The 24,113-nt window shown below is 43.0% G+C and overlaps 2 protein-coding genes across 5 annotated transcripts in view; one reads left to right on the top strand and one right to left on the bottom strand.

The window, feature by feature from the left end:
• The first annotated feature begins 37 nt into the window (after nt 1–37).
• Nucleotides 38–15,109, top strand: LOC137880652 (potassium voltage-gated channel subfamily KQT member 2). 4 transcript variants are annotated; one of them, XM_068722136.1, is made up of 19 exons: nt 38–590; nt 2,071–2,221; nt 2,300–2,390; nt 3,141–3,267; nt 4,154–4,329; nt 4,694–4,819; nt 5,010–5,120; nt 5,216–5,311; nt 5,563–5,657; nt 5,779–5,847; nt 6,093–6,122; nt 6,667–6,746; nt 7,114–7,302; nt 8,663–8,710; nt 9,405–9,513; nt 11,340–11,471; nt 11,612–11,732; nt 11,859–12,034; nt 12,153–15,109. In XM_068722136.1, the coding sequence occupies exons 1-19, from the start codon at nt 458–460 to the stop codon at nt 12,847–12,849; spliced, it is 2,757 nt and encodes a 918-aa protein (XP_068578237.1). In that variant the 5' UTR covers nt 38–457; the 3' UTR covers nt 12,850–15,109. The 4 variants fall into 4 exon arrangements, with proteins under 4 accessions (XP_068578237.1, XP_068578239.1, XP_068578241.1 ...); XM_068722138.1 differs by lacking the exon at nt 8,663–8,710; XM_068722140.1 differs by lacking the exons at nt 11,612–11,732; nt 11,859–12,034; nt 12,153–15,109 and adding an exon at nt 9,657–9,682 and having other exon boundaries at nt 11,340–11,428.
• Nucleotides 15,110–16,871: 1,762 nt separating this feature from the next.
• Nucleotides 16,872–24,113, bottom strand: part of ddx27 (DEAD (Asp-Glu-Ala-Asp) box polypeptide 27) — a 7,329-nt gene continuing 87 nt past the window's right edge. Inside the window, exons 1-21 of the mRNA XM_068722272.1 lie at nt 23,978–24,113; nt 23,333–23,482; nt 23,182–23,241; nt 22,876–23,095; nt 22,585–22,637; nt 22,389–22,475; nt 22,064–22,169; nt 21,797–21,970; nt 21,517–21,667; nt 21,321–21,420; nt 20,739–20,880; nt 20,490–20,643; nt 19,985–20,066; nt 19,654–19,831; nt 19,420–19,526; nt 18,784–18,880; nt 18,588–18,679; nt 18,231–18,351; nt 18,004–18,100; nt 17,369–17,596; nt 16,872–17,017 (exon numbers count right to left, since the gene is read on the bottom strand). The exon at nt 23,978–24,113 is cut by the window's right edge and continues 87 nt beyond it. Coding sequence (XP_068578373.1) covers nt 17,002–17,017; nt 17,369–17,596; nt 18,004–18,100; nt 18,231–18,351; nt 18,588–18,679; nt 18,784–18,880; nt 19,420–19,526; nt 19,654–19,831; nt 19,985–20,066; nt 20,490–20,643; nt 20,739–20,880; nt 21,321–21,420; nt 21,517–21,667; nt 21,797–21,970; nt 22,064–22,169; nt 22,389–22,475; nt 22,585–22,637; nt 22,876–23,095; nt 23,182–23,241; nt 23,333–23,482; nt 23,978–24,061 — 2,499 coding nt within the window. The 5' untranslated portion in view covers nt 24,062–24,113 and the 3' untranslated portion in view covers nt 16,872–17,001. The remainder of the gene's footprint in view (nt 17,018–17,368; nt 17,597–18,003; nt 18,101–18,230; nt 18,352–18,587; nt 18,680–18,783; nt 18,881–19,419; nt 19,527–19,653; nt 19,832–19,984; nt 20,067–20,489; nt 20,644–20,738; nt 20,881–21,320; nt 21,421–21,516; nt 21,668–21,796; nt 21,971–22,063; nt 22,170–22,388; nt 22,476–22,584; nt 22,638–22,875; nt 23,096–23,181; nt 23,242–23,332; nt 23,483–23,977) is intronic.

A 24,113-nucleotide genomic window follows, 5' to 3' on the forward strand; every position in this document is an offset into this window, starting at 1 on the left:
TGATTGAGCCAATGACAACCTCTTCCTCCTCCTCCTCCTCCTCTGGTAGTCATGGTTACCGCCTTCAGATCATCCCGTTTCCATGGCGATGGGTCAGCGAGGAACATCCTCCTCCTCCTGTGTGTCTGTTTCTTTTTGACTAACTGCTCAATTTAGTCACTGACTTTTGTTCTTTTCTTTCATCTGTGAGATGATCAATAACCGTCGGTGACGTCACGCCACTTCCTTTTTGTGCGGGAAGTCGGTGACGGAAAAAAAAAAAAAATCTGCTGATCAGCCAATCTGCAGCTCGTCTTTCTCTGCGGGTGTTATTTTCCTCTCCTTCCCTCGTCTCCTCCCTCCTTCTGTACTCGTCGTCCTCCGCAGCAGCGGTGATGCTCCCGCCTGGCATGGCCGTCTCGGGCGCCCCGTCTGCAGGCTGGCAGTAGATCGGCCGGTCGGTGCTGGTCCCTCCGTCATGGTGCAGAAATCCCGGAACGGCGGGGTGTTCCCCGGAGCGCAGGCCGACCCGAAGAAGCTGAAGGTGGGCTTCGTGGGTCTGGAGGCCGGAGGGACCGAGTCCAGCAGGGACGGAGCTCTGCTCATAGCAGGTAAAACAACCGAAACACACAACAACAACAACAACAACAACAACAACAACAACAACAACAACCTGCCGGTTCATAGGCGGTAATTAACGGGGACCGTTAACGGTGTGTGTGTTTGTGCGCATGCTCTCAGTTAATCAGCAGTAAAACCAGATCAGGGTTTTCTGATGGTGAGAACCTGATGGTTCTGCTTCACCAAAAATGCAACAAACCAATGAGGTTAAAAGAAGAGAAATAAATCAATATTTACTGTAAGCGTGACTGAAGGGTGCTTACATGTGAGTGGCTGATGATTATTTATTATTACACTTAAGTATAGTGATGGCAATATGAAAACGTTAAGATCCAAATCCACATGAATGTATCCTCTGACAAGATATGAAACACACCAGCTATAACACTTCAACTACTTTCACTGCGGCCGACACAATCTCTTAGAAAGTAGTTGAAGTGAAATAGTAGAAAAGTCAAAGTATTGAGAGGACTAGCATAATTTTGTGGGTGTTTTTATTGGATTTGTTGACGATAATAAAAATCTAAAATAACATAAAAATGTGAAACAGATGGAAAGAGAATTGACGACTACTTTGATAATTTACACTTTTCTTCTGTTTTTTAGGCAAACAAACGTTGCCAGGGTTACAGGTCACCATTTTTAAAATATTTTCTTTTTCCCACCCTTCCACTCCGCCCGACCCCTGTAAATATATATATATATATATATATATAATATGTAAATAAATAAGAGAATATTAAAATGAACATAAAGACAACGAGGTGAGCAAAAATGTTCAGGAAAATGAAAGTGTAAAGGACAACAGATTCAAAATAAAGATAATAAAGTTAATAAATAAGCTGTAGCTTGTTTGTATTTGGCTCTGGCGTTAAGCAGCGCATCGATCAGACGAGCCGCTACAACAGGAGACAAAGGGTTGAGAAAGCTCTCGCCTCTAAGCGTGAACATTATCTCTTCTAGACGCTGAAACCACATTGCATCTCTGGGCCAGGCAGAGGATGACGGGGAGTAGAGTTAAACGGGCCGTGGGCCGCTCCAGAATTTCAAACTGGACCAACGGAAGCTTTCTCTTGAATCACGAAAATAGTTCAACAAAATGTGTGTCTGAAAACGTTTCAGGCGTGAAAGAAGCCACTCAGCTGCTGCATCTGTTGTCATTAACGGTTTACGGGATGAGTAGTTCCTTCACTTCTTACTCAGTCTTGTACCTTTGCCTTGTTTCTATTCTGCAATAAAAAAAAAGAATAAATGTGAATCAAATGTTTTATGGTCACGATTCATCTCGTAGTTGAGAAGGCGGTTCAGAAAGTGTGTGTGTGCTCACTGTTGAGCTGTTTAAATGTAGTGAAATCAGACTTGGGTAGAAAAGGAGAAAGAGAATTTAAAAACGTGTTGCAGTCCTCACAGTCCTGAAGTGTCGGCGCGTTTCATATAAGTGTGAATCGCTGATTATGGACCCGTGTTCAGGTGGGGAGGAGGGACCTCGGCGGCAGCGCAGCAGCGTCTCCGGAGGAAAGAAACCTCCGAAGAGAAACGCCCTCTACAGACGGCTGCAGAACTTCCTGTACAACGTCCTGGAGAGACCTCGAGGATGGGCCTTCATCTACCACGCCTACGTGTAAATACCTCAGATCAGGTGTCACAGTCTCAATCTTCCCCCCTTTTAGCAGGAGTTAAATGTGTGTTCTCCGTTCAGGTTCGTGCTGGTGTTCTCCTGTCTGGTTCTGTCCGTGTTCTCCACCATCAGAGAGTACGAGAAGTCCTCAGAGGACGCTCTCTACACCCTGGTAAGTTCCACATGACTCCCGGTGTTAAAAATACACACATTCATTCATCTTCTGATCAGAGGATCAACGGAATACGTTCTGTAAAGGTTAGGCTGGGATATTTTTGGCTCTTTTCTGATGTTTTATAGACTAAATGATTAATATCATAACAGATTTAATCGATAATGACCGTGTCTCACTCTCTTAGCCCACCATGTAGTGAGTTCACCATTTGGTAATGCTGTCTGGGCTGCATAGTGAGAAATACTTATACTCTATATAGTGGTACTCAAAGTATCCCACAATGCATTATTAAAAGTAGTGTACAACCGATCGGTCAGTAAATATGCAAAAATATATATATACCATCATGCATTGCGCTGAAGATTAAATGGCGGACATATGAGAGGAGGAAGAGCAGTGCGAGTGAGACAAAATTCATGAGCTGAGGTGCCAAAATTACCCTTTTAACACAAACGCCCACAAAGTACTTTGTATTTATTAATTTGGGAAAATAAAATGACTGCCCCCGCATTGATAACAGCAGTGCCTAGATATGATGTAACTCAGTTTCATTCAGAACATTCAGCTTAGAGACATCTCCATTAAGTTAAATTTATGATGGTATTTAATGTGAATGGTCCCCCAGCAGACGTTGAAGTGGCTTGTTTTAATGAAGAGGTGCAGAGAAAGTGAGTAATGGTGGTGGTAAACGAGTCATTTCGAACACAAACTTTGCTTTTCTAACGTTCGTGTTGTTGTGCGCAACAGGAAGTGGTGACCATCGTGGTGTTCGGGGTGGAGTACATAGTGAGGATCTGGGCTGCAGGTTGCTGCTGTCGGTACAGAGGATGGAGAGGACGACTCAAATTTGCCAGAAAACCTTTCTGTGTCATCGGTGAGTTTGTTGTGTTACCAAATCAACTGACAGCCCGTCTGTTCAGGCCTCCCTCCAAAGCCACTCCCCCCAAATTATCATAATGAACGTAAACAACGAACATGGCTTTCATTGTGCCTAACATTTAATTTACCCTCAGACTTTAACAAGACTTCATTTACCCTCAGACTACAACAACACTTCATTTACTCTCAGACTTTAACAACACTTCATTTATTCTCAGACTTTAACAAGACTTCATTTACCCTCAGACTACAACAACACTTCATTTACTCTCAGACTTTAACAACACTTCATTTACTCTCAGACTTTAACAACACTTCATTTATTCTCAGACTTTAACAACACTTCATTTACTCTCAGACTTTAACAACACTTCATTTACCCTCAGACTACAACAACACTTCATTTACCTCAGACTTTAACAACACTTCATTTACTCTCAGACTTTAACAACACTTCATTTACCCTCAGACTTTAACAACACTTCATTTACTCTCAGACTTTAACAACACTTCATTTACTCTCAGACTTTAACAACACTTCATTTACCCTCAGACTTTAACAACACTTCATTTACTCTCAGACTTTAACAACACTTCATTTACTCTCAGACTTTAACAACACTTCATTTACTCTCAGACTTTAACAACACTTCATTTACTCTCAGACTTTAACAACACTTCATTTACTCTAGACTTTAACAACACTTCATTTACTCTCAGACTTTAACAACACTTCATTTACTCTCAGACTTCAACGACACTTCATTTATTTCAGTCAGCTCAGCAGGAGGAAAGGGTTCTAAGAAAAGCATTTTCAAACCGGTTGAATGCTGTGAGACATTGTAATCACCTGTCTGTCTCTCTGGTCTGTCTGTCTGCAGACATCATGGTGTTGATAGCGTCCATCTCAGTGTTGGCTGCAGGGACTCAGGGGAACGTCTTCGCCACTTCAGCCATCAGGTCGCTTCGTTTCCTTCAGATTCTGAGGATGATCAGGATGGACCGACGGGGAGGAACCTGGAAACTCCTGGGATCAGTTGTCTACGCCCACAGCAAGGTACCCTGGGAAATACCTGTCTGTATTGTAACCGTTGTTTATATTCTCGATCAATCTGCAGATAAGCCCATTTCACTTCAACTGCTTTCAGCTCTAACACTTCAACTGACGCTTCCACTGTTGTGTCAGCAGTATTGGTTTATTGGTATCGTCTTCCTGAAGGGCAGCTTGACATCTGATCGTTTCCATTGATCCTGGACTGAATCGATCAGAAATATTGATTACGTAGTTTAAACTCGGTGACTCTTTGTTCCCTCTCTCTGTCTCTTTGTCTCACTTTATTCTGATGTCTCTCTGTCTCACTGAATTCTGATGTCTCTCTTTCTCTCTCTCACTGTGTTCTGATGTCTCTCTCTCTCTGCAGGAGTTGATCACTGCGTGGTATATCGGCTTCCTTTGTCTCATTCTGGCCAGTTTCCTCGTTTATTTGGCAGAAAAAGAAGACAACGACCAGTTTGAGACGTATGCAGACGCCCTCTGGTGGGGACTGGTGAGACAACACACACAAATACTTGTTTGCAGGTGTGCTGGTTGATGATGTCACAGTAAGATCAGGTACAGGTGTGCTGGTTGATGATGTCACAGTTCGGTCAGGTACAGGTGTACTGGATGACAATGTCACAGTACGGTCAGGTACAGGTGTACTGGTTCATGATGTCACAGTACAGTCTCTCTGTCAGATCACCTTGACGACCATCGGCTACGGAGACAAGTTCCCGATCACCTGGAACGGTCGTCTGCTGGCTGCAGCCTTCACTCTGATCGGAGTTTCATTCTTCGCTCTGCCCGCTGTGAGTCCCCTCTCTCATGGTTATTTGGGTTTACCTGACACAGGTGAACCTCCTCCCAGCTCACCTGTCTGTCTGTCTGTCTGTCTGTCTCTCAGGGGATCCTGGGTTCTGGTTTTGCTCTGAAGGTTCAGGAGCAGCACCGTCAGAAACACTTTGAGAAGAGACGTAACCCAGCAGCCGGACTCATCCAGGTGAGCCAACACCTTCTTCTTCATAACTCACTGAAATGTGAAACGTGAAACATCTCTGATTCACATCCAGAATAACGCGTCCATAAATCTGGATTAAAATCACCGACCAGAGCAGGTTATGTTAAAACCGCTTATGTTACAGACAGAAGAAGAGTAGAGCTTTTAGTTTGAAAATCACTGGAGTCGACAGGTTCCTTCCTGCTTTGTCGGCGTCTGGTTTGGAGACAATCATCTCCTCTCTTTTCCTTCAGGCGGCGTGGAGGGTTTACGCCACAAATCTGAGCCGAACTGATCTGAATTCAACCTGGGACTATTACGAGAGGACTGTCTCTGTCCCCATGTACAGGTGAGACTCCACCTGTCCACCTACGGGGAACCACAACATTCTGTAAATAGTCTTATAATTAAGATTTTATTTTGTATGTTAGGACACCTCGTCATTAATAATTCTGTTTGTGTGTCTCCAGGTTGATCCCTCCTCTCAATCAGTTGGATTTGTTGAGGAACCTCAAGAATAAATCAGGACTCTCGTTCAGGTCTGAAATGTTTATATACAGGAAGTACACAAAACTACTACTGATACTACAACTAGTGCAGTATTCTTCTTTGTAAACGGCAGAACAAAAATGTCTCACACTGTTGAATTGTTTAACATTTAACAGTCAGATAGTCAGGATTATCATAAAATGCTTCTTAATTCAATGGTTAATAATAACCGTCTGTCTGTCTGTCTGTCTGTCTGTCTGTCTGTCTGTCTGTCTGTCTGTCTGTCTGTCTGCAGGAAGGATGTCCAGCCTGAACCGTCTCCCAGGTCAGTGCACAGTTCTGTCTCTAAACAAGTCAATACCAGTTAATAAAACAGTTAATAGCCAGACGGACTCTGTAGAGATTCAACCTGAATCGGCAGCGACTTGTCAATCAGCGTGTAGCCCCGCCCCAAAATCATCCCCTGCTTTATGGTCTGTTTGACTCTAAATGGACCATAATGTACTAAATGAACATCATGCTGTATTGAAGAAGACTGTAAACTAGAGATTGAGACCATAAACTCATGTTTACAATGTTTACTGAGGGAATAAATCAAGAGAGAAGTAGAGTCATTTTAGACTAGACTTCTATACAACCAGAGGAGTCGCCCCCTGGTGGACACTAGAGAGAATGCAGCTTTAACACATGAAGCTTTGGCTTCACTCGGCAGAACTGGAGGTTGGCGCCTGGTTGGATGTGTTCACAATGAAGGACATTCAGGACCTTTTTCTCCCAGACTCCTGTCTGATGCCAAAACTTTCTTAGATCCAAATTAAAAACCTGTCTGTCTGTCTGTCTGTCTGTCTGTCTGTCTGCTGTCTCTGCAGTCAGAAGGTCAGTCTGAAGGAGAGGGTGTTCTCGTCTCCGCGGAGTTCAGTTACCAAAGGGAAAGGTTCTCCTCAGCACGGTGGGTGTTTGAGCCAAGGTCTTTTTAAATGCACAGTTCACAGGGAACGATCGGATTATTGTTTCCTACGGTTTGATCCTCTCAACAGACTCTTGGTTCAGTTTGATCTGTTGAGACTCAACAGTTTGCAGGTTCTTATTCCCACTAACAAGTAAACAAATAGGTAATCTACCAGTTTATCAAGCATGTAACCAGAATAGGACAAACTTGTTTGTGTAACAGGCTGCTGGAGGATCTGGTTTGAATGAAAACCTGCAGACTGCTGGACTGACGTTAACCAGGAAACAAATAAAACGGATTCTGGTGCTTCCCATTCTTGACTTCCTTTCTTTCCTTCCCTACTTCCTGTCTCTACTGGTTCCCACAGTCGGCACTCCTGGCGTTGGTCCTGGAGTTCCTGGGGGTCCCGGAGGACTGGGGACCGGGTCCCCCAGCATGGAGCCCAATCCGGAGGAGAGTCCCAGCAAGGTTCCAAAGAGCTGGAGCTTCGGAGAACGCACCAGAACCAGACAGGCCTTCAGGATCCGAGGCGCGGCCTCACGCCAGAACTCTGAAGGTAAGCGGGTCAGAACGTCACCACTGAATATCAGAGTCCTTAATGGAGGATTCAAGCTGGGTTCCAAATCACACACTTTTCTTCTTTTACTTTTCAATTGGGACATAACATGGCACCTTGATCTTTCATCTTCTTGCTCGTTTCTCTGCTGTGCAAAGGATTGTGGGTCAGAATAGCCAGAAAAACATCCTGGTATTTTTGGCGTACTGCATTTGACGTGCTATGTATCGGGACATACTAAATATGGTAGTAGAAGAAGAAAGAAATGACTGACGGAGCATAAAAAGCTGTAACTTGATTTATTTTCCGGAGTAACAAACATTTAGATTCTGACATTCAGTAAACCTTCGACACGGACAGAATGAATGAGGACATTAAGAGTACTTACTCATCCATTGATCATTTCATGAGCTGACATCTTCAAGATATCCACGTATGTCTGTATACTTTAAAAACATATATTCTCAGCCACCTAGAAGCAGCGTATCATGATTAGGATTGCTGAGTTTAATCTTTCTGCCAGAAAAGTGGCAAAAAACAAAATACATGAGAAAGTTTAACCCAGAACCAATCAACTCAACTTATTAAAAATATATACATATATTTTATATATACACACACATTTTAAATACACACACATATGTGTATATGTGTGTGTACGTGTATACACAGTATGTGTGTATATGTGTATATGTGTGTGTATTTGTATATACAGTATGTGTGTATGTGTGTATGTGTATGTGTATACAGTATGTGTGTATATGTGTATATGTGTGTGTATTTGTATATACAGTATGTGTGTATATGTGTATATGTGTATATATGTATACGTGTGTGTATGTGTATGTATATGTGTGTGTATGTGTATATACAGTATGTGTGTATATGTGTGTGTATGTGTATATACAGTATGTGTGTATAAATGTATATGTGTGTGTATTTGTATATACAGTATGTGTGTATAAGTGTATGTCTGTGTATGTGTATATACAGTATGTGTATATGTGTGTATGTGTATATGTGTGTGTGTGTGTGTGTAAGTGTATATATGTTTGTGTATGTGTACATATGTATATATAAATACACACACACAAATATATATGTGTGTGTGTGTATAAATATGTATATATATAAATATATATATATATATATATATATATATATAAATATATATATATATTTATATATAAATATATAAATATATATATATATTTATATATATAAATATATATATATATATTTATAAATATATTTATATATATATATATATATATATATATATATATATATATATATATATTGATGGTGATGGTGAGTAGAGTGGATTCCTCTGAGCTTTGTCTCCTCTCTCCTCCTGCAGTGTTGATAGAGATGCAGGACGAAGAGTTCAGACAGAAGGGCTCTCCAGGTCAGCACACACACACACACACACACACACACACACACACACTCTAACACACTCTAACACACACACATACACACTGACAGCAGGGGGCACAGGGCCTCTTTACCAGGTTAATGATCATTAGATACTGAATACATGTTTCATACATCATCTCATGTTTCCATGAATGCGTGGGACCCTGAAGGCCTTTCTCATTTCCCAGCTTGCATCAGCTGTTCTCTGTTCTTTATCATCTCTGTCAGATGTTCATGACGGCTTATACATTTACTTTTAATTTAATTCACAACGTGGCGTAATGTGACAAGAACCATCGGATGTCATGCATTTATATTTAACACCCATATAAATATTATAGGCTTTATAAAATAAATATAAAAACTAAATATCAAGGTTAAATGTCATTTAAGAACGTGGTTAGAACAGAGCCGTAGGAGGCGCTACACAAACAGTTACATTTCCAGAGTCCCTCCATGGTGAGAGATTATTCCAGATGTGTTTAACGCCTCCATTATTCGTTTACGGGTGCAGAAAAGTCTTCCTCAAAAGACGCACCGATGTCTCCTCGCTCACAGCTCCTCCAGCAGGCCTCCTTCGAGGATAGAGGAGACGATGAGGCGCAAAATCTAGAAATGAGAAAGGCCCTGTGATGATGTCGTTGTTGTTGTTGTTGTTGTTGTTGTTGTTGTTGTTGATTCAGACGCCAGCCTGCCAGGAGAAGACATGGCCGATGACAACAAGAGCTGCCACTGTGAGTTCGTCCCTCAGGATCTGACCCCGGGGTTAAAGGTCACCATCAGAGCCATCTGGTATGAACTGTTTACTGCTCATCTGCTCATCGCTCATCACTTTACTCATTGTTGATTTGCTGGTTAGTATGCACTGAACTCATTCTGCTTTTTATTCACCTTATTATTTTTAATTTTTTTTTTTTTATTTGTGCTCACCCCAGGGTCAAAGGTCACCATCAGATGTTGGGTAAGAGCAGTTAATCTGACCTCCAGTTAGTCTGACCTCCAGTTAATCTGACCTCCAGTTAGTCTGACCTCCAGTTAATCTGACCTCCTGTTAATCTGACCTCCAGTTAGTCTGACCTCCAGTTAGTCTGACCTCCTGTTAATCTGACCTCCTGTTAATCTGTCCTCCTGTTAATCTGACCTCCAGTTAATCTGTCCTCCTGTTAATCTGACCTCCAGTTAATCTGACCTCCTGTTAATCTGACCTCCAGTTAATCTGTCCTCCTGTTAATCTGACCTCCTGTTAATCTGACCTCCAGTTAGTCTGACCTCCTGTTAATCTGACCTCCTGTTAGTCTGACCTCCAGTTAGTCTGACCTCCAGTTAATCTGACCTCCAGTTAGTCTGACCTCCTGTTAATCTGACCTCCTGTTAGTCTGACCTCCAGTTAGTCTGACCTCCAGTTAATCTGTCCTCCTGTTAGTCTGACCTCCTGTTAATCTGACCTCCAGTTAATCTGACCTCCAGTTAGTCTGACCTCCTGTTAATCTGACCTCCTGTTAGTCTGACCTCCAGTTAGTCTGACCTCCAGTTAATCTGTCCTCCTGTTAGTCTGACCTCCTGTTAATCTGACCTCCAGTTAATCTGTCCTCCTGTTAGTCTGACCTCCAGTTAATCTGACCTCCAGTTAGTCTGACCTCCAGTTAGCCTCATTGTTTTCTGTTGTTTTACTGTTTTCTGCTAATAAAGCTCTTTTGTCATGCTGTTTGATAAGATCTTATTCTTCCTTCTTCTTTCTTTTTCGTCCTTCTTCTTCTTCTTCGTCTTTTTTCTTCTTCTTCGTCCTTTCTTCTACTCTTTTCTTTCTTTCTTCTTCTTTATCGTCCTTCTTCTTTCTTCTTCCTTCTTCTTTCTTCATCTTCATTCTTTTTCTTCTTTTTATTATTACTATCATCATGATGATCATATCCTTGTTGTTGTTGGTGGTGTCTGTCCTACAGAGAAGTGTTGTTTAGTCCTCCTGTAGCTCCTCTCCTGTTTGTTATTTAAAGTTAAAGTTCTGTAAATACAGACGGGTATCAGAACCAGGTTCTGGTTGAACTAGAGTGTAGTGTTCATGCACTTTGTCTCTGGATCTGGGTTTGGCTTCATCCAACCATTTCCCGTCACTCATGATTGGACAACAACGTGGTAGAGACCTGTGTCACTGTGTCACTGTGTAGCCCCGCCCCCTAAAGCATCCCCTGCTTTATGGTCTGTTTGACTCTAAATGGAGCATAATGTACTAAATGAACATCATGCTGTATTGAAGAAGACTTGAAATTCGAGATTGAGACCATAAACTCATGTTTACAATGTTTACTGAGGGAATAAATCAAGAGAGAAGTAGAGTCATTTTAGACTAGACTTCTATACAACCAGAGGAGTTGCCCCCTGGTGGACACTAGAGAGAATGCAGCTTTAACACACTTCAGTATTGGCTTCGCTCGGCAGAACCGGAGGTTGCCGCCCTGGTCCAGACTCACTGTCCGAGGACTCTGTAGGTCTCTTAGGTGAATCTAGAGCCACTGGACTAGATTCACTCCATCAGAACTGTTAGTGCCTGAGACCAGCTGAGCTCCTTCAGAGGTTGATGGTGACAGCTGACTTCCTGTTTCCTCCCTCTCTCGCTCTCTCAGTATAATGCGCTTCATGGTGTCTAAGAGGAAGTTTAAAGAGAGTCTTCGTCCCTATGATGTAATGGACGTGATCGAACAGTATTCAGCCGGACACTTGGACATGCTCGCCCGCATCAAGAACCTCCAGTCAAGGTACGCCCTCCGACTCTTTGAGTGTATATTTTAAGTTGTTTTAGCAACTTCAGGCTGTTAGTTTGTTAGTTTACTTAGTTTGTGAGTGGTCACTGTGAGGTCATGGTCCTCAAGCTCATAGTTTGTCTCCTGATTGACAGGGTGGATCAGATAGTTGGCAGAGGGACACCAATCGCAGACAAGGACCGTCCCAAAACGGCCAATGAGGAACTTCCCGAGGATCCGAGCATGATGGGACGGCTGGGGAAGGTGGAGAAGCAGGTAACCAAACAAGACTTTTCAGCAGAGGCGGCGCTGAAAGTCCTCGAGCTCTGAAGCTGCTGGTTTTATTTTGATGCAGCTTCAGTCTTGAATCTGTTTTCGTCCTCTGCTGGTCTCGTCCCTTAGGTTCTGTCCATGGAGAGAAAATTGGACTTCCTGGTTAACATCTACATCCAGCGAATGGGAATCCCTCAGGCCGAGACCGACGCCTACTTTGGATCCAAGGAGCCCGACCCGGCCCCGCCCTACCACAGTCCAGTGGATCAACTGGAGAAGAGCCAGTCCATCTCCAAGATCCAACAGTCAGTATCTACTACTACTACTGGGAAACCACAGAACCAGTACACACCCGGACCTGTTGTTAATACCATATTGTTTAAATGTTAGATTATGTTAATATTTTGTTTACATGTTGTTAAGGGTGTTGCCTGGCGAGCACATTGAGAAGAGCCGTTTCATGACAAAGATGGTCCGCTCCAGCAGCTCCACCGGACCCAGGAACTGCAACGCCCCCACCTGCCCGCCCTCCACCTCCTGGCAGCCAATCAGCTCCCAGCTCCAGCAGCAGGTCCCGCCCCCTCCCCACCGCAGCAACGGCAACACGCCGAGTCCAGTGGGAGATGGGTCACTGGTTCGACTCCCACCTCCTCCGGCCGGAGAGAGACATGGCGGGAACCGATCGCACCGGCACAGCACCGGAGACCGAGGGGGGACAGAGAGACCGGAGAGGGGAGGGGGAGGAGGAGGAGGAGGAGGAGGAGGAGGAGGAGGAGGAGGAGGAGAGGAGGTGAAGCCGGACAGTGACGCTTCCATGTCCATACCGTCTGTGGATCACGAGGAGCTGGAGCGCTCCTTTAGCGGCTTCTCCATCTCCCAGTCCAGAGAGAACCTGGACTTCATCAACAATAGCTTCTACCCTTCCGCCAACCTGGGAGAGCACCGAAAAGGAGGAAGTGGAGGAGGTGGTGGAGGTGGAGGAGAAGGAGGAGGAGGAGGAGGAAGCGCCACCAGCTGTGCCACCGTCCGGCCATACATCGCAGAGGGGGAGTCGGACTCTGACTCGGAGCTCTGCGCTCCATCGCCACACTCGGATCAGGCCTGGACCGGAACAAAGTAGAGCCCGAGGTAAACCAGAGCAGAACCAGCAGAACAACTAAAAGCGATACTCAAAATTAAAACTATAAAACTGTCAAAGTGAAACTTGTACAAGTTAACTTTAAAAACACCAGCTGGAGTCTCAGAGTGAAGCATCATGGGAACTGTGAACGGCCCAAATCACCGGGTGTCACGCTGGTTTTATTCATGTGAATGTTTTAACCTGTACAGCAAATGTTTGTTCTCACTATCACTGATTGGTTCACTGCTGGGACACGCTCACAGCTGATTGGTTGCTTGTTTCCATATTTAACACACCTGTAAACACTACTATCAGCGTCACATATCCACTGTTACATTTATTTTGTCTCTATTTCCTGTCCAGAGCTCAAACAAAGACGTACCCTTAGATCTTCAGTCCATTTATAGTTAATTTATTTAATACATCGATTCAAAGGTTACATCAAATGTCATGAATTCCACTGAAGTTGTGAGCTGAGATGGTTACTACAGCTCTGTTACGAGTTAAAACATTTCCCCCTCCAGTGTCTCTACTGACTTTGTATGCAACATGTTCTATATGGCAGAATAACTTTTTTTTAATTTTTATTAATTTTTTTTATTTTCTTGGAATGTTGTCCCAACGTAAACAAATATATATTTGACAAAGACAAAAAGAACGAAAGAAAAAGAAAGACAAAATATTTTAATAGAATAAATAAAATATAATACATATGGGGGGGTACATTTACAATTACAAAGAGTGCTTAATGAGCAAACCAAGCACAATCTAATCCAATACAGGTGATTCCTGGCCAATCATAGTAGTAGTCAAAATATGTACTAAGAGGGAACCACAGAATATTTTTTAATATGCCAAAAAAAAGGGTTAGATGTATCAGCCTGGATCTAGGATTGTACCCCACAAAATACAGTATTTATCGATCAGCTCTCAGCCTCGGACGTAACACTCGGGTTACTACCGGTGCGTTCGTAAACAGTCACTCCGAGTGTCTCTATTTTGAATTATACACGTATAACGTTACCCATTCACCAGAGCGCTGTGTTCCTTTGAACAACGGCGCTCTGATTTTAGTGTAGAGCGTCAGATTGGATTTAGGAACGCTTCCTAAGCAGTTAGCTAGTTAGCCGTGACATGCTAACGTTGGTAGCAGACGTTAACGTACTATTCTTGACACGTTTGCTGTTGTTGCGATATATACTTCCTGTCTCCTTATTGTTGTGCGGATGGATGAAAGCCGATTGGCTTCTATTTGCATGATGTATTATATTTTCCTATGCTCACAGTAGATATCCATGTTTGACAAACATGAGTTAGCTCGGATGTTGACGAATCAGAAACTGATAATTAGTCCCACATGATGTCATGAACTCATTAGTATGCATATGTAATCTAATCATCCTCGACTGGTAATTATATTATGATTCATATTCATTTATAAATCCCAACAGATAATTAACTCAGCGACAGGAATGTAAACGATTGAATACTGAAGAGTTTTTGATCTCCGAGACGAACATATCCGTCTCACTTGAGGAAACCAAAATAGTCTCTTTTACTGCCTTAGCTCGTTGCTTCCCTCTGGAGAAAGAGTTCAACACTTGTGACCAGCAGTAGATCGAAAAACCCTAAAAGGTTTGTCCTGAGGGGTGGCGCGAGAATCATTGTTAAGCCACGCCCCCAAAAAACCCCACAGGCGTAAACCTGACAGTTGGTAGTTAGAAGGTGTCTATCAGGAGGAGGATGGACAGATGTTGATGTTGGAGTGTATCCACCGAACGTAGGCGACTCTCAGGAGACCTTTTCCAACCCTCAACCCAGAGTTTTGAATACAAGCTACGTTTGGTGGCTACGTTGTAGCGTCTAACATGGAATACCCTGTAAACGTTTATTAACTGTATCAACATCAATCAGCTAAGTATTAATGTGCGATTGGCTGATCAATCATCTCGCCTCAAAGAGACACTGACCAGCTGAATGTTGACTCATTCGTTTGAATGTCCGCACATTTTATTTGCCGTTTCCATTGTGCGTTTAAACAACTTTACAGGCTACATTGTTGTGTTCAACCGTGGAGAACAGGTTCAAAACACCCGATGATATTTGTTTCCATGGTCATCGGCGGTCAGTTCAGATTCATGTTTTGTTTTGGAGAAAAAGAGGTTTGACCGGATCTTGTTTCACACGAACTGTATCTTTGTACAGAACGTTGCCTGTTTGATTGTATTTCAATATTAATTAAAAACATTTAACCACTAAACATTTGATGAACTGTCTTTGGTCTTTTGTTACTCTTCAACAGAGTTAATCAGTCTCACTGAGTAATGACTGACTTTTTAGACATACTATACTGTGACTTTTTTATTTTTTCAATATACTATTCTGACTTTTTTACACGTTATACTATGGCTTTATCACTTTTTGTCGACATACTATACTATAACTTCTAAAAAAAAAAACCTTTTTTCAACATATACTATGACTTTTTTAAAAACATACTATGTTATTTATTTTTAGACATAATATGGCGTTATCACTTTTTACGACAAGCTATACTATGACTTTTTGTAATTACTCTTTAGACATACTATAATATGACTTTTTTATGCATAGTATAACTGGACTTTATACATTTTTATTTACTATATGACATTTTAAACATTTCTAAAACGTTTTTCAACATACTATCCTGTGACTTATTTACATACTAAAATATATACTATGGCTTTATCACTTTTTTCCGACACACTATGAAATTACTTTTTAAAACTTACTATAACCCTAATCCTTATGACTATTTAATGAAATTTTTGAAAACCTAAATGTTGACTTTTTAGTGACATACTATCCTGTGACTCTTTTTCCATACTGACCTATGACTTATTTTGACATCCTATAACTTTTTTTTTTTTTTACTTTTTTAGACATGCTATACTATGACTATTTTAACATTCTATATTTTGACTTACTTTCACATCACTTTATACAGACATTTATAACTTTTTTCGACTTATTACACTATGACTTTTTCGATGACTGACTTTTTTATATATTACACTATGGCTTTTTTGTTTTTACTTTTTTCGACATACTATATTATGACTAAAAAAAAAAAGTATTCTACACTATGACTTTTTAAAAACTTTCACCATACTTTACTGACTTTTTTTTTTTTTACATACTATACTGTGTATTATATTTTTACATACTAAAATATATAGTAATATACTATGGTGTTATCACTTTGACATACAATACTATGACTTAAAAAATATTATACTGTGACTTTTTTAAACAAACTTTACTGACGTTCTTTTTTAAACTTCTTTCAACAAAATTATTACTAATACTATACAAAATTATACTGTGACTTCATTAAACTTATTTTTTTTACATACTATACTGTGACTTATTACTTTTTCAACAAACTTTTTTTACATACTATACTGTGACTTTAATAAACTTGTTTTTAATACTATACTATGACTTTTGTATTACTTTTTCAAAAAAGTATTTTTTATTACTTTTTTTACATACTATACACTGACTTCTTGAAAGACTTCTTTCATAATACAACACAATGACTATGACATACTATACTATGGCTTTATTATCACTTTTTCGACATGCTAGGCCTTTTATAATTACTTTATTACATACTATACCATAACCTTTTTTTTTTTAAATGCCATACTTTTACTTTATTATACGTTTTGTGAAATACTATTCTATGACTTTTTCAACATACTATATTTTGACTAGGACTTTATTAAATTTTTTATGACGTACGATTTTTTCGACTAAGTAAGTAAATTTGACCAGATATTTTAGGACATATTACTATGACTTTTTTCAATATACTATAATATAACTTTTTTTATGACACTTTCCACATGCTATACTAGGCTTTTTTAAACATTTCTATGACATAATATACTGAATATCTTTTTGACATCATACCAACATGGTTTGTGAGGACGTTGCTCCGGCTTGTGAGGACCCTTTAGAAGAGACTACAGGCGTGTTTTTTATAGAGATTGACACTTTATTTAAAACTTCATAAAATGAACAAAACAACTGGAAGAGATTTACACGGTGAACACAAAGAGACGACGAGGAGAAAACTGCTTCTCAAGGCGGCCATCTTGGCTTTCACTTCTTCTTGAACCTGACGGACAGAACAGAGAGTCCAACATTTTTAATCTGCTTCAGTCGATGTGGGACCATAGATGTACAATAACAACTGCAAACTGAACCCCAAAATGGCACCTTTTCAGTCCAATTAGAATTATATATATATATATATATATATATATATATATATATATACACACATACATACACACACAATATGTCTCTTTTACCATAGTGCTCTATGGTTAAAATGCTTTTTTTGTTGTTGCTGTTGTGCTGCAATACCGGGAAGTAGCTGCTGAGCAAAATTGGAAGCAAGGCTGAGCAGCGACGCCATATCCAGTTCTTATTATACCGAAATGAAGAGAGAGCAGGTAAAACTCACCTGGAGCCGCCAGGAGGCTTCCTGTCTGAGCCGCCAGGACGCTTCCTGTCAGAGAAGCCAGGACGCTTCCTGTCTGAGCCGCCAGGAGGCTTCCTGTCAGAGAAGCCAGGACGCTTCCTGTCTGAGCCGCCAGGAGGCTTCCTGTCAGAGAAGCCAGGGCGTCTCCTGTCCGATCCGCCAGGACGCTTCCTGTCTATACCGAGACGCTTCCTGTCTTCGAAGGACGGTCTGTAAGCAGAAAGAGACAGGTGAGACAGGTGCACAGACATCGGAAATGCCTCCGATAAAGCCTAAAATGCTGGATCAGGTATCGTCGAGTATGCGGATTAATGACACAGTTTAACGTAAACCATCACAGTGTGAAGTAAAGTTTCACCGCCGATCGTTATCCGCCAATTTTCAGCAAAACCTGCGATCCGCCCGCTCACCTCACTTCTGGTTACCAAAAACCAAGATGGCGACGGCCAAAATGACTAATTTGAGGCTTCAAAACAACAATCCACAAACAAATGGCGTCCACTTTTTATATACAGTCCATGGTAATAACAGACGGGCGTACAGACAGACAGGTGTACAGACAGACGGGCGTACAGACAGACGGGCGTACAGACAAACGGGTGAACAGACAGACTCACCCAGCTCTGTAGTGCTTCAGTGCCTTGCTGCTGGTGTTGGTCAGCTCTTTGTCAAACACAGACTTCTTTCCTCCTTTCTTTGCTTTAGGATTGGCTGCTGCAGAGACAGTTCAGTTTAGTACATCTGGCAGTACTGAGGTAGCATATCTGTGTATTCAATGAGCATTTTGAATACTCAATTAAATACAAAGAAATACTCAGTGCTTTAAAATTAAAGTATATCTAACCTTTAGTTGGCATCTCGTCCTCTGCCATCGCTCTCGCTCTCTTCGGGCGTCGCTCTCTCTTCGCCGCTCTCTCGGCGAACATCTGAGCCTTCAAGATCTCGAACTGAGCGCGCTCCTCAGACTGACGGACAACAAAGACCATCAATTTAAAAGCAGATCATGACTCGTTATTTACATGCTAAACTAACTTCTCCACCAAACTTCATACGAACTACAACAGATGTATGAGCTGAACCCTGACTGAGACTGTTTCATGACCAGTTACAAGTTCCTTCTAGTAGCTTTAAGGTGGACCAGCTTACAAACCCTGTGATTAGTTTATCTCACATAGTGACCAGTATTCATAGTTTATATTACCGTTAGCTCTTTCTTCTTGCCGTCATTCACAAACTTTTCTCTCTTCTTCTTCCCTCTCAGAGCAAGATCGAAGTCCTGCAGAGCCTTCGACACTGACGGAGAGAAGGACAAGTTAAAATAGAAGTACTGAGAAGTACTACAGACGATGGAGTACTAGAGCGGAGGTCAGTTAACTGCAGAGTGTATTAGTACTCACCACGGCTCTGTTTCCTCTCCTGTTGAGTTTGAAACCAAACTCGCTGTGATTGAATGGAGTCGGCGGCCCCGTCGAGACGCTTCTGAGCCACACTCAACTACACACACACACACACACACACACACACACACACACACAATGTTATTATGAAGCTTCCAGGAAAATACAAGAAAAATTACACAGACATGATTAAAAATGTTAAAATATTTCGTGATAATCACTTATTATTATGGAACAGTACAAGGCTGTAAAAAACAATTGTTTCACAGTTTATACACACAAATACAGGAGAAAAATGTAAAGGGTGACAGTCAAATAGGTGCGAGAGTCAAAGGCCCGAGAGTCAAAGAGCCCGAGAGTGAAAGAGGCGAGAGTCAAAGAGGCGAGAGTCAAAGAGGCGAGAGCCAAAGGCCCGAGGGTCAAAGAGCCCGAGAGTCAAAGGCCCGAGAGTCAAAGAGGTGAAAGTCAAAGGCCCGAGAGTCAAAGAGGCGAGAGTCAAAGAGGCGAGAGTCAAAGAGGCGAGAGTCAAAGGCCCGAGAGTCAAAGAGGCGAGAGTCAAAGGCCAGAGAGGCAAAGGCTCAAGAGTCAAAGGCTTGATGATGATTGTGATAGCAGAGTGCAGGTGTGCAGGTGTACCTTGGCCTCAGACGCAGCCAGCTCTCTCTCCTCTCTCTCCAGCCTCATCACAGCTTCCACGTCTTTCTCCAGTTTAGAGATCAGATCTCTGAACTTCAAGATGACATCTGGGGCGAGAGAGAAAGAGACAAAGAGACAAGTTTCATCACGACTCACCTGTAAACAGGTCACTTTTTAAAATCACTGATACTCAAGGGTCCAACTCTCCCAGGTTCCCTAAAAAGGTGTAGATACCTGGCGGCAGGACTCGAGCCTTCACGCTGTTCTTGGCCGACTTCACCACCTCCTTCAGAGTCCTTCTCTCAGACTCTCCGACCAGAGACACCGAACGCCCCGAGCGACCGGCTCTGGCCGTCCTGCCGACGCGGTGAACGTAGTGCTTCACTGTGGACGGCATGGTGAAGTTTATCACCTGAGAGACAGACGGGGGGGAGAGACAGAAGAATGAGGACAGAGACTTCAGATGAGCTCATGTGGATCCATCAGAAAAGTTCAAATCTGACTTGGTTTGAATAAAAACAGCTGTTTCATTCCCCTCTATTAACTGTTAAAGATAAGGACTCACCGTTTTGACTCCGCCAATGTCCAAACCTCTGGCTGCAACATCTGTCGCCACCAAGATATCGATCTGGTCATCTTTAAAACGCCTGGAAACAACGAGGACAACAAGCAACAACAGGGTAAATAACAGTTATTAGGTGTGGGTGTGTGTGTGTGTATTCAAGGTTCTCCAGGCTCTGGTTCTGTGTGTACCCAAGACTCTCAGGTTGGGTTCTGTGCATGTGTGTACCCGAGGTTCTCCAGTCTCTGGTTCTGTGTGTGTGTGTGTGTGTGTGTGTGTGTGTGTGTGTGTGTGTACCTGAGGTTCTCCAGTCTCTGGTTCTGTGAGACTGTACTTTAAGTTCTCCAGTCTCTGGTTCTGTGTGTGTGTACCCGAGGTTCTCCAGTCTCTGGTTCTGTGAGAGTGTACTTTAGGTTCTCCAGTCTATGGTTCTGTGAGACTGTACTTTATGTTCTCCAGTCTCTGGTTCTGTGTGTGAGTGTGTGTGTGTGTGTGTGTGTGTGTGTACCTGAGGTTCTCCAGTCTCTGGTTCTGGCTCAGTTCTCCGTGCAGTTCTCCGACCTTCAGTCCCATCAGTCCCAGCAGGATGTGCAATCTGTGAGCTTGTTTCCTCGTCTGAGTGAAACACATCACGTGATCCTGGAACGTCCGAGTCAGCAGAGCTAACAAAACAAAGACAGTTAGTACAGCAGTACACGTAGTACTACACTTGTTAGTACTGGTAACGCAGTAGTACTGCAGGGTTATCAGTACTTACCAGCCACCACGGCCTCTCTGTCTCCCTCTCTGTTCTGTCGGATTCTGACAAACTCTTGTCGCAGAAATGGAGCAACGTCAGTGTTACTGTTCACAAAGATCCTGATTGGCTGCTTCAGCGAGACCGCGGCCAGGTCCTTCACCTGGAGACACAAGTCACATGACACACTGAAACACCTGGAGACACGGGTCACATGACACACTGAAACACCTGGAGACACGGGTCACATGACACACTGAAACACCTGGAGACACGGGTCACATGACACACTGAAACACGGGTCACATGACACACTGAAACACCTGGAGACAGAAGTCACATGACACACTGAAACACCTGGAGACACAGGTCACATGACACACTGAAACACCTGGAGACATGGGTCACATGACACACTGAAACACCTGGAGACACGGGTCACATGACACACTGAAACACCTGGAGACACGGGTCACATGACACACTGAAACACCTGGAGACACAGGTCACATGACACACTGAAACACCTGGAGACACAGGTCACATGACACACTGAAACACGGGTCACATGACACACTGAAACACAGGTCACATGACACGCACCTCCTCCGTCATCGTGGCGGAGAACAACATGGTCTGTCTGTTGTAGGAACAGAGTCTGATGACCTCCTTCATCTGTTCTTCAAAGTACTCGTCCAGCATCCTGAGAGAGGTACACAGAGACACAAAGCAGAACCAAACAGGTGAGTCTCTGTTTACTGGGAGACGCGTAGATCTTCTGTGGCGTCTCGGTGTTTACCTGTCGGCCTCGTCCAGGATCAGGATCTCAATGTGAGACAGCTCAAAGCTCGGCGTGTTGTGAAGATGATCGATCAGTCGACCGGGTGTAGCTATCAGGACGTCTGGGCCTGCCCTCAACGCGGCCTCCTGAGACTTCAGGTCCAACCCACCTGCACACACAACGAGACAGGTTACCTGAGGACCAGGGTCAGACTGGGACCAGGGTCAGACAGAGACCAGCATTTATTTTTACAAACACAGAAAAAACAAATTAAGAATGGTCAGTTAACAGTCATTACCGACAGCCAGGCAGGTGGTGATGGAGGTGAACTGGGCGAGCTGACGGGCCACAGAGTGAACCTGGATCCCCAGCTCTCTGGTGGGAACCAGAATCAAGACCCGGGTCACCTGGGACGTCTTGGGCTTATAAACCAACCGCTCCAACACTGGCAGCATGAAGGCCGCCGTCTTCCCTGAAGAGAGAAATCATTTCATTAATCTATCTGGCGCCGGCCTTATTTCACCGGTGCTGGTGTGACACGGTGGTCCCGGTCCATCGGTGATACCTGTCCCAGTGGCGGCACAGGCGCACAGGTCTTTGCCCAGCAGGCCGATGGGAACGCAGGCCTTCTGGATGGGAGTCGGCAGCTTGAAGCCCAGAGCTGTGATGGCCTGCAGGGACACGACCGGAGGTTAGAAACGACACCAAAAATGACCAGGCTGCATTCTCTCTAGTGTCCACCAGGGGGCCACTCCTCTGGTTGTATAGAAGTCTATGAGAAAATGACTACCACACACACACACACACACACACACACACACACACACACACACACACACACACACACACACACACACACACACACACACACACACACACACACACACTACCTTGAGGATCGGTCGGGACAGGTTCATGCCATCAAAGGTCAGCTCATCATCGTAGTGAGACGCGTCTTCGTAGTACGACTCCGGAGCCTGAGAACGCAACACACAGCGGTTATCATGGTAACCCCGAAAAAAAACAAAACTCTTCAAGAACCTGAAGTCATCATCATCATCATCATCAGCTCCTTCTCCTCCTCACCTCGTCTCCCATCTTCCTCCTCTTCCCCCGTCGTTCTTTGTCTCTCAGGGTGTCTGGGAGACAACAGGAAGTCGGTCAATAATTAGTAACAAGAACATCAAATAAAGTTCAGTCTTTATTATAGTTTCCTGTTTCTTTGACTGAATTCAGTCGTAATGATTTCTACATTTTATTAGATTTTTCTGGTTATTGAAACTGATTTGATATTTTGATTTATTGGTAAAAAAAAACAACTGAATCAAAATGATTTAAATGTTTCCTCTTCAAAATAAAAGCCTCTGCTGGACTCACCCGATTTGGTCAGAATCTCCTCATCACTGGAATCAAACTCATCTACGTCTTCATCGTCTTCCTCCTCATCTTCGTCTTCATCACCTCCTTCAGCCTCTCCTGCAGCAGGCTTCACATCCTGCTCTTCATCATCATCATCATCATCATCCTCCTCCTCATCCTCCTCTTCCTGGTTCTTCTCTGAAGAACCTTCAGCAGGGTCGACCTCAGTCGATTTCTCCTGCAGATCAAAAAGAAACACGTTAATCTTGAACACGTGAAGCGGAACCCGACCGGACAGGAAGTAGAACGCAGCGCCGGACTCACCTCAGCTTTCCTCTTCTTCCTGATTTTATCTATTTTCTGGTCCAGAGTGGTCGCGGTTCTCTAAGAACACAATTACAGAACAGTGTTGGAGAACGTTAGAGGACCAAAACACTACCGGAGAACACATGAGATCCGTTCTGCTGGGTTCTACCTTGTTCTTGAGCTGCTTCATGACGTCTTCCATCGCCCAGTCTTCTCCGCGGGCCGGAGCGTCCCGCTCTCCAAACTCAAAGTCGCCATTGAAGTCCGTCGCACCGCGAGTCCCGAACTTCTTCTTCCTGTTCAGGACGATCGGCTGGTCCTGAAAAACACACACACACACACACACACACACACACACACACACACACACACACACACACACACACACACACACACAATTGTTAAAATGCACCAACCCCCAAACAAACGTATATAATAGTAATTATAAATACATACACAAAGTAATTGTTTATAAAAGTTGTTCTGTATCTGTTCTGTGATTTGTGTCAAATATAACTATTTAAACCACGTGACACTTTAATTACTGTAACATAAAATAAGAAATAAATATATATATATATATATATATATATATATATATATATAAATAAATTAGTGATTCAATATCATAAACATCTCAACTGTATGTTTATTATCCTCTAATAATAAAACTGTTGTTGTTATAAATATAATCCTTTCATCAATCAGCGGTTAATCTGCTGTTTTCCAGCCGGGCTCTGGTTCGCCCTCAAGCCGCCTGGTCGTGTCGTGTCTCCGGGTAGAGGTCCAGCTGTGTGGTTCCGGCCCTACTCACCTCCTGGTCGGACTCGGTATCGGGTTCTTCCGGACTCTCGTCCTCGTCCCGGAGCGTCCCGATCAGACCCAGCTGCTCCAACATAGCGGACGCCGCTTTCGGTACCTGCGGACGTACTGTGGACGTACTGTGGACC

This window comes from Cebidichthys violaceus, unplaced genomic scaffold (assembly GCF_023349555.1).
Source record: "Cebidichthys violaceus isolate CVI_PGR_0920_01 unplaced genomic scaffold, fCebVio1.0.p SCAF_29, whole genome shotgun sequence".
In the NCBI taxonomy this organism is placed as follows: Eukaryota; Metazoa; Chordata; class Actinopteri; order Perciformes; family Stichaeidae; genus Cebidichthys; species Cebidichthys violaceus.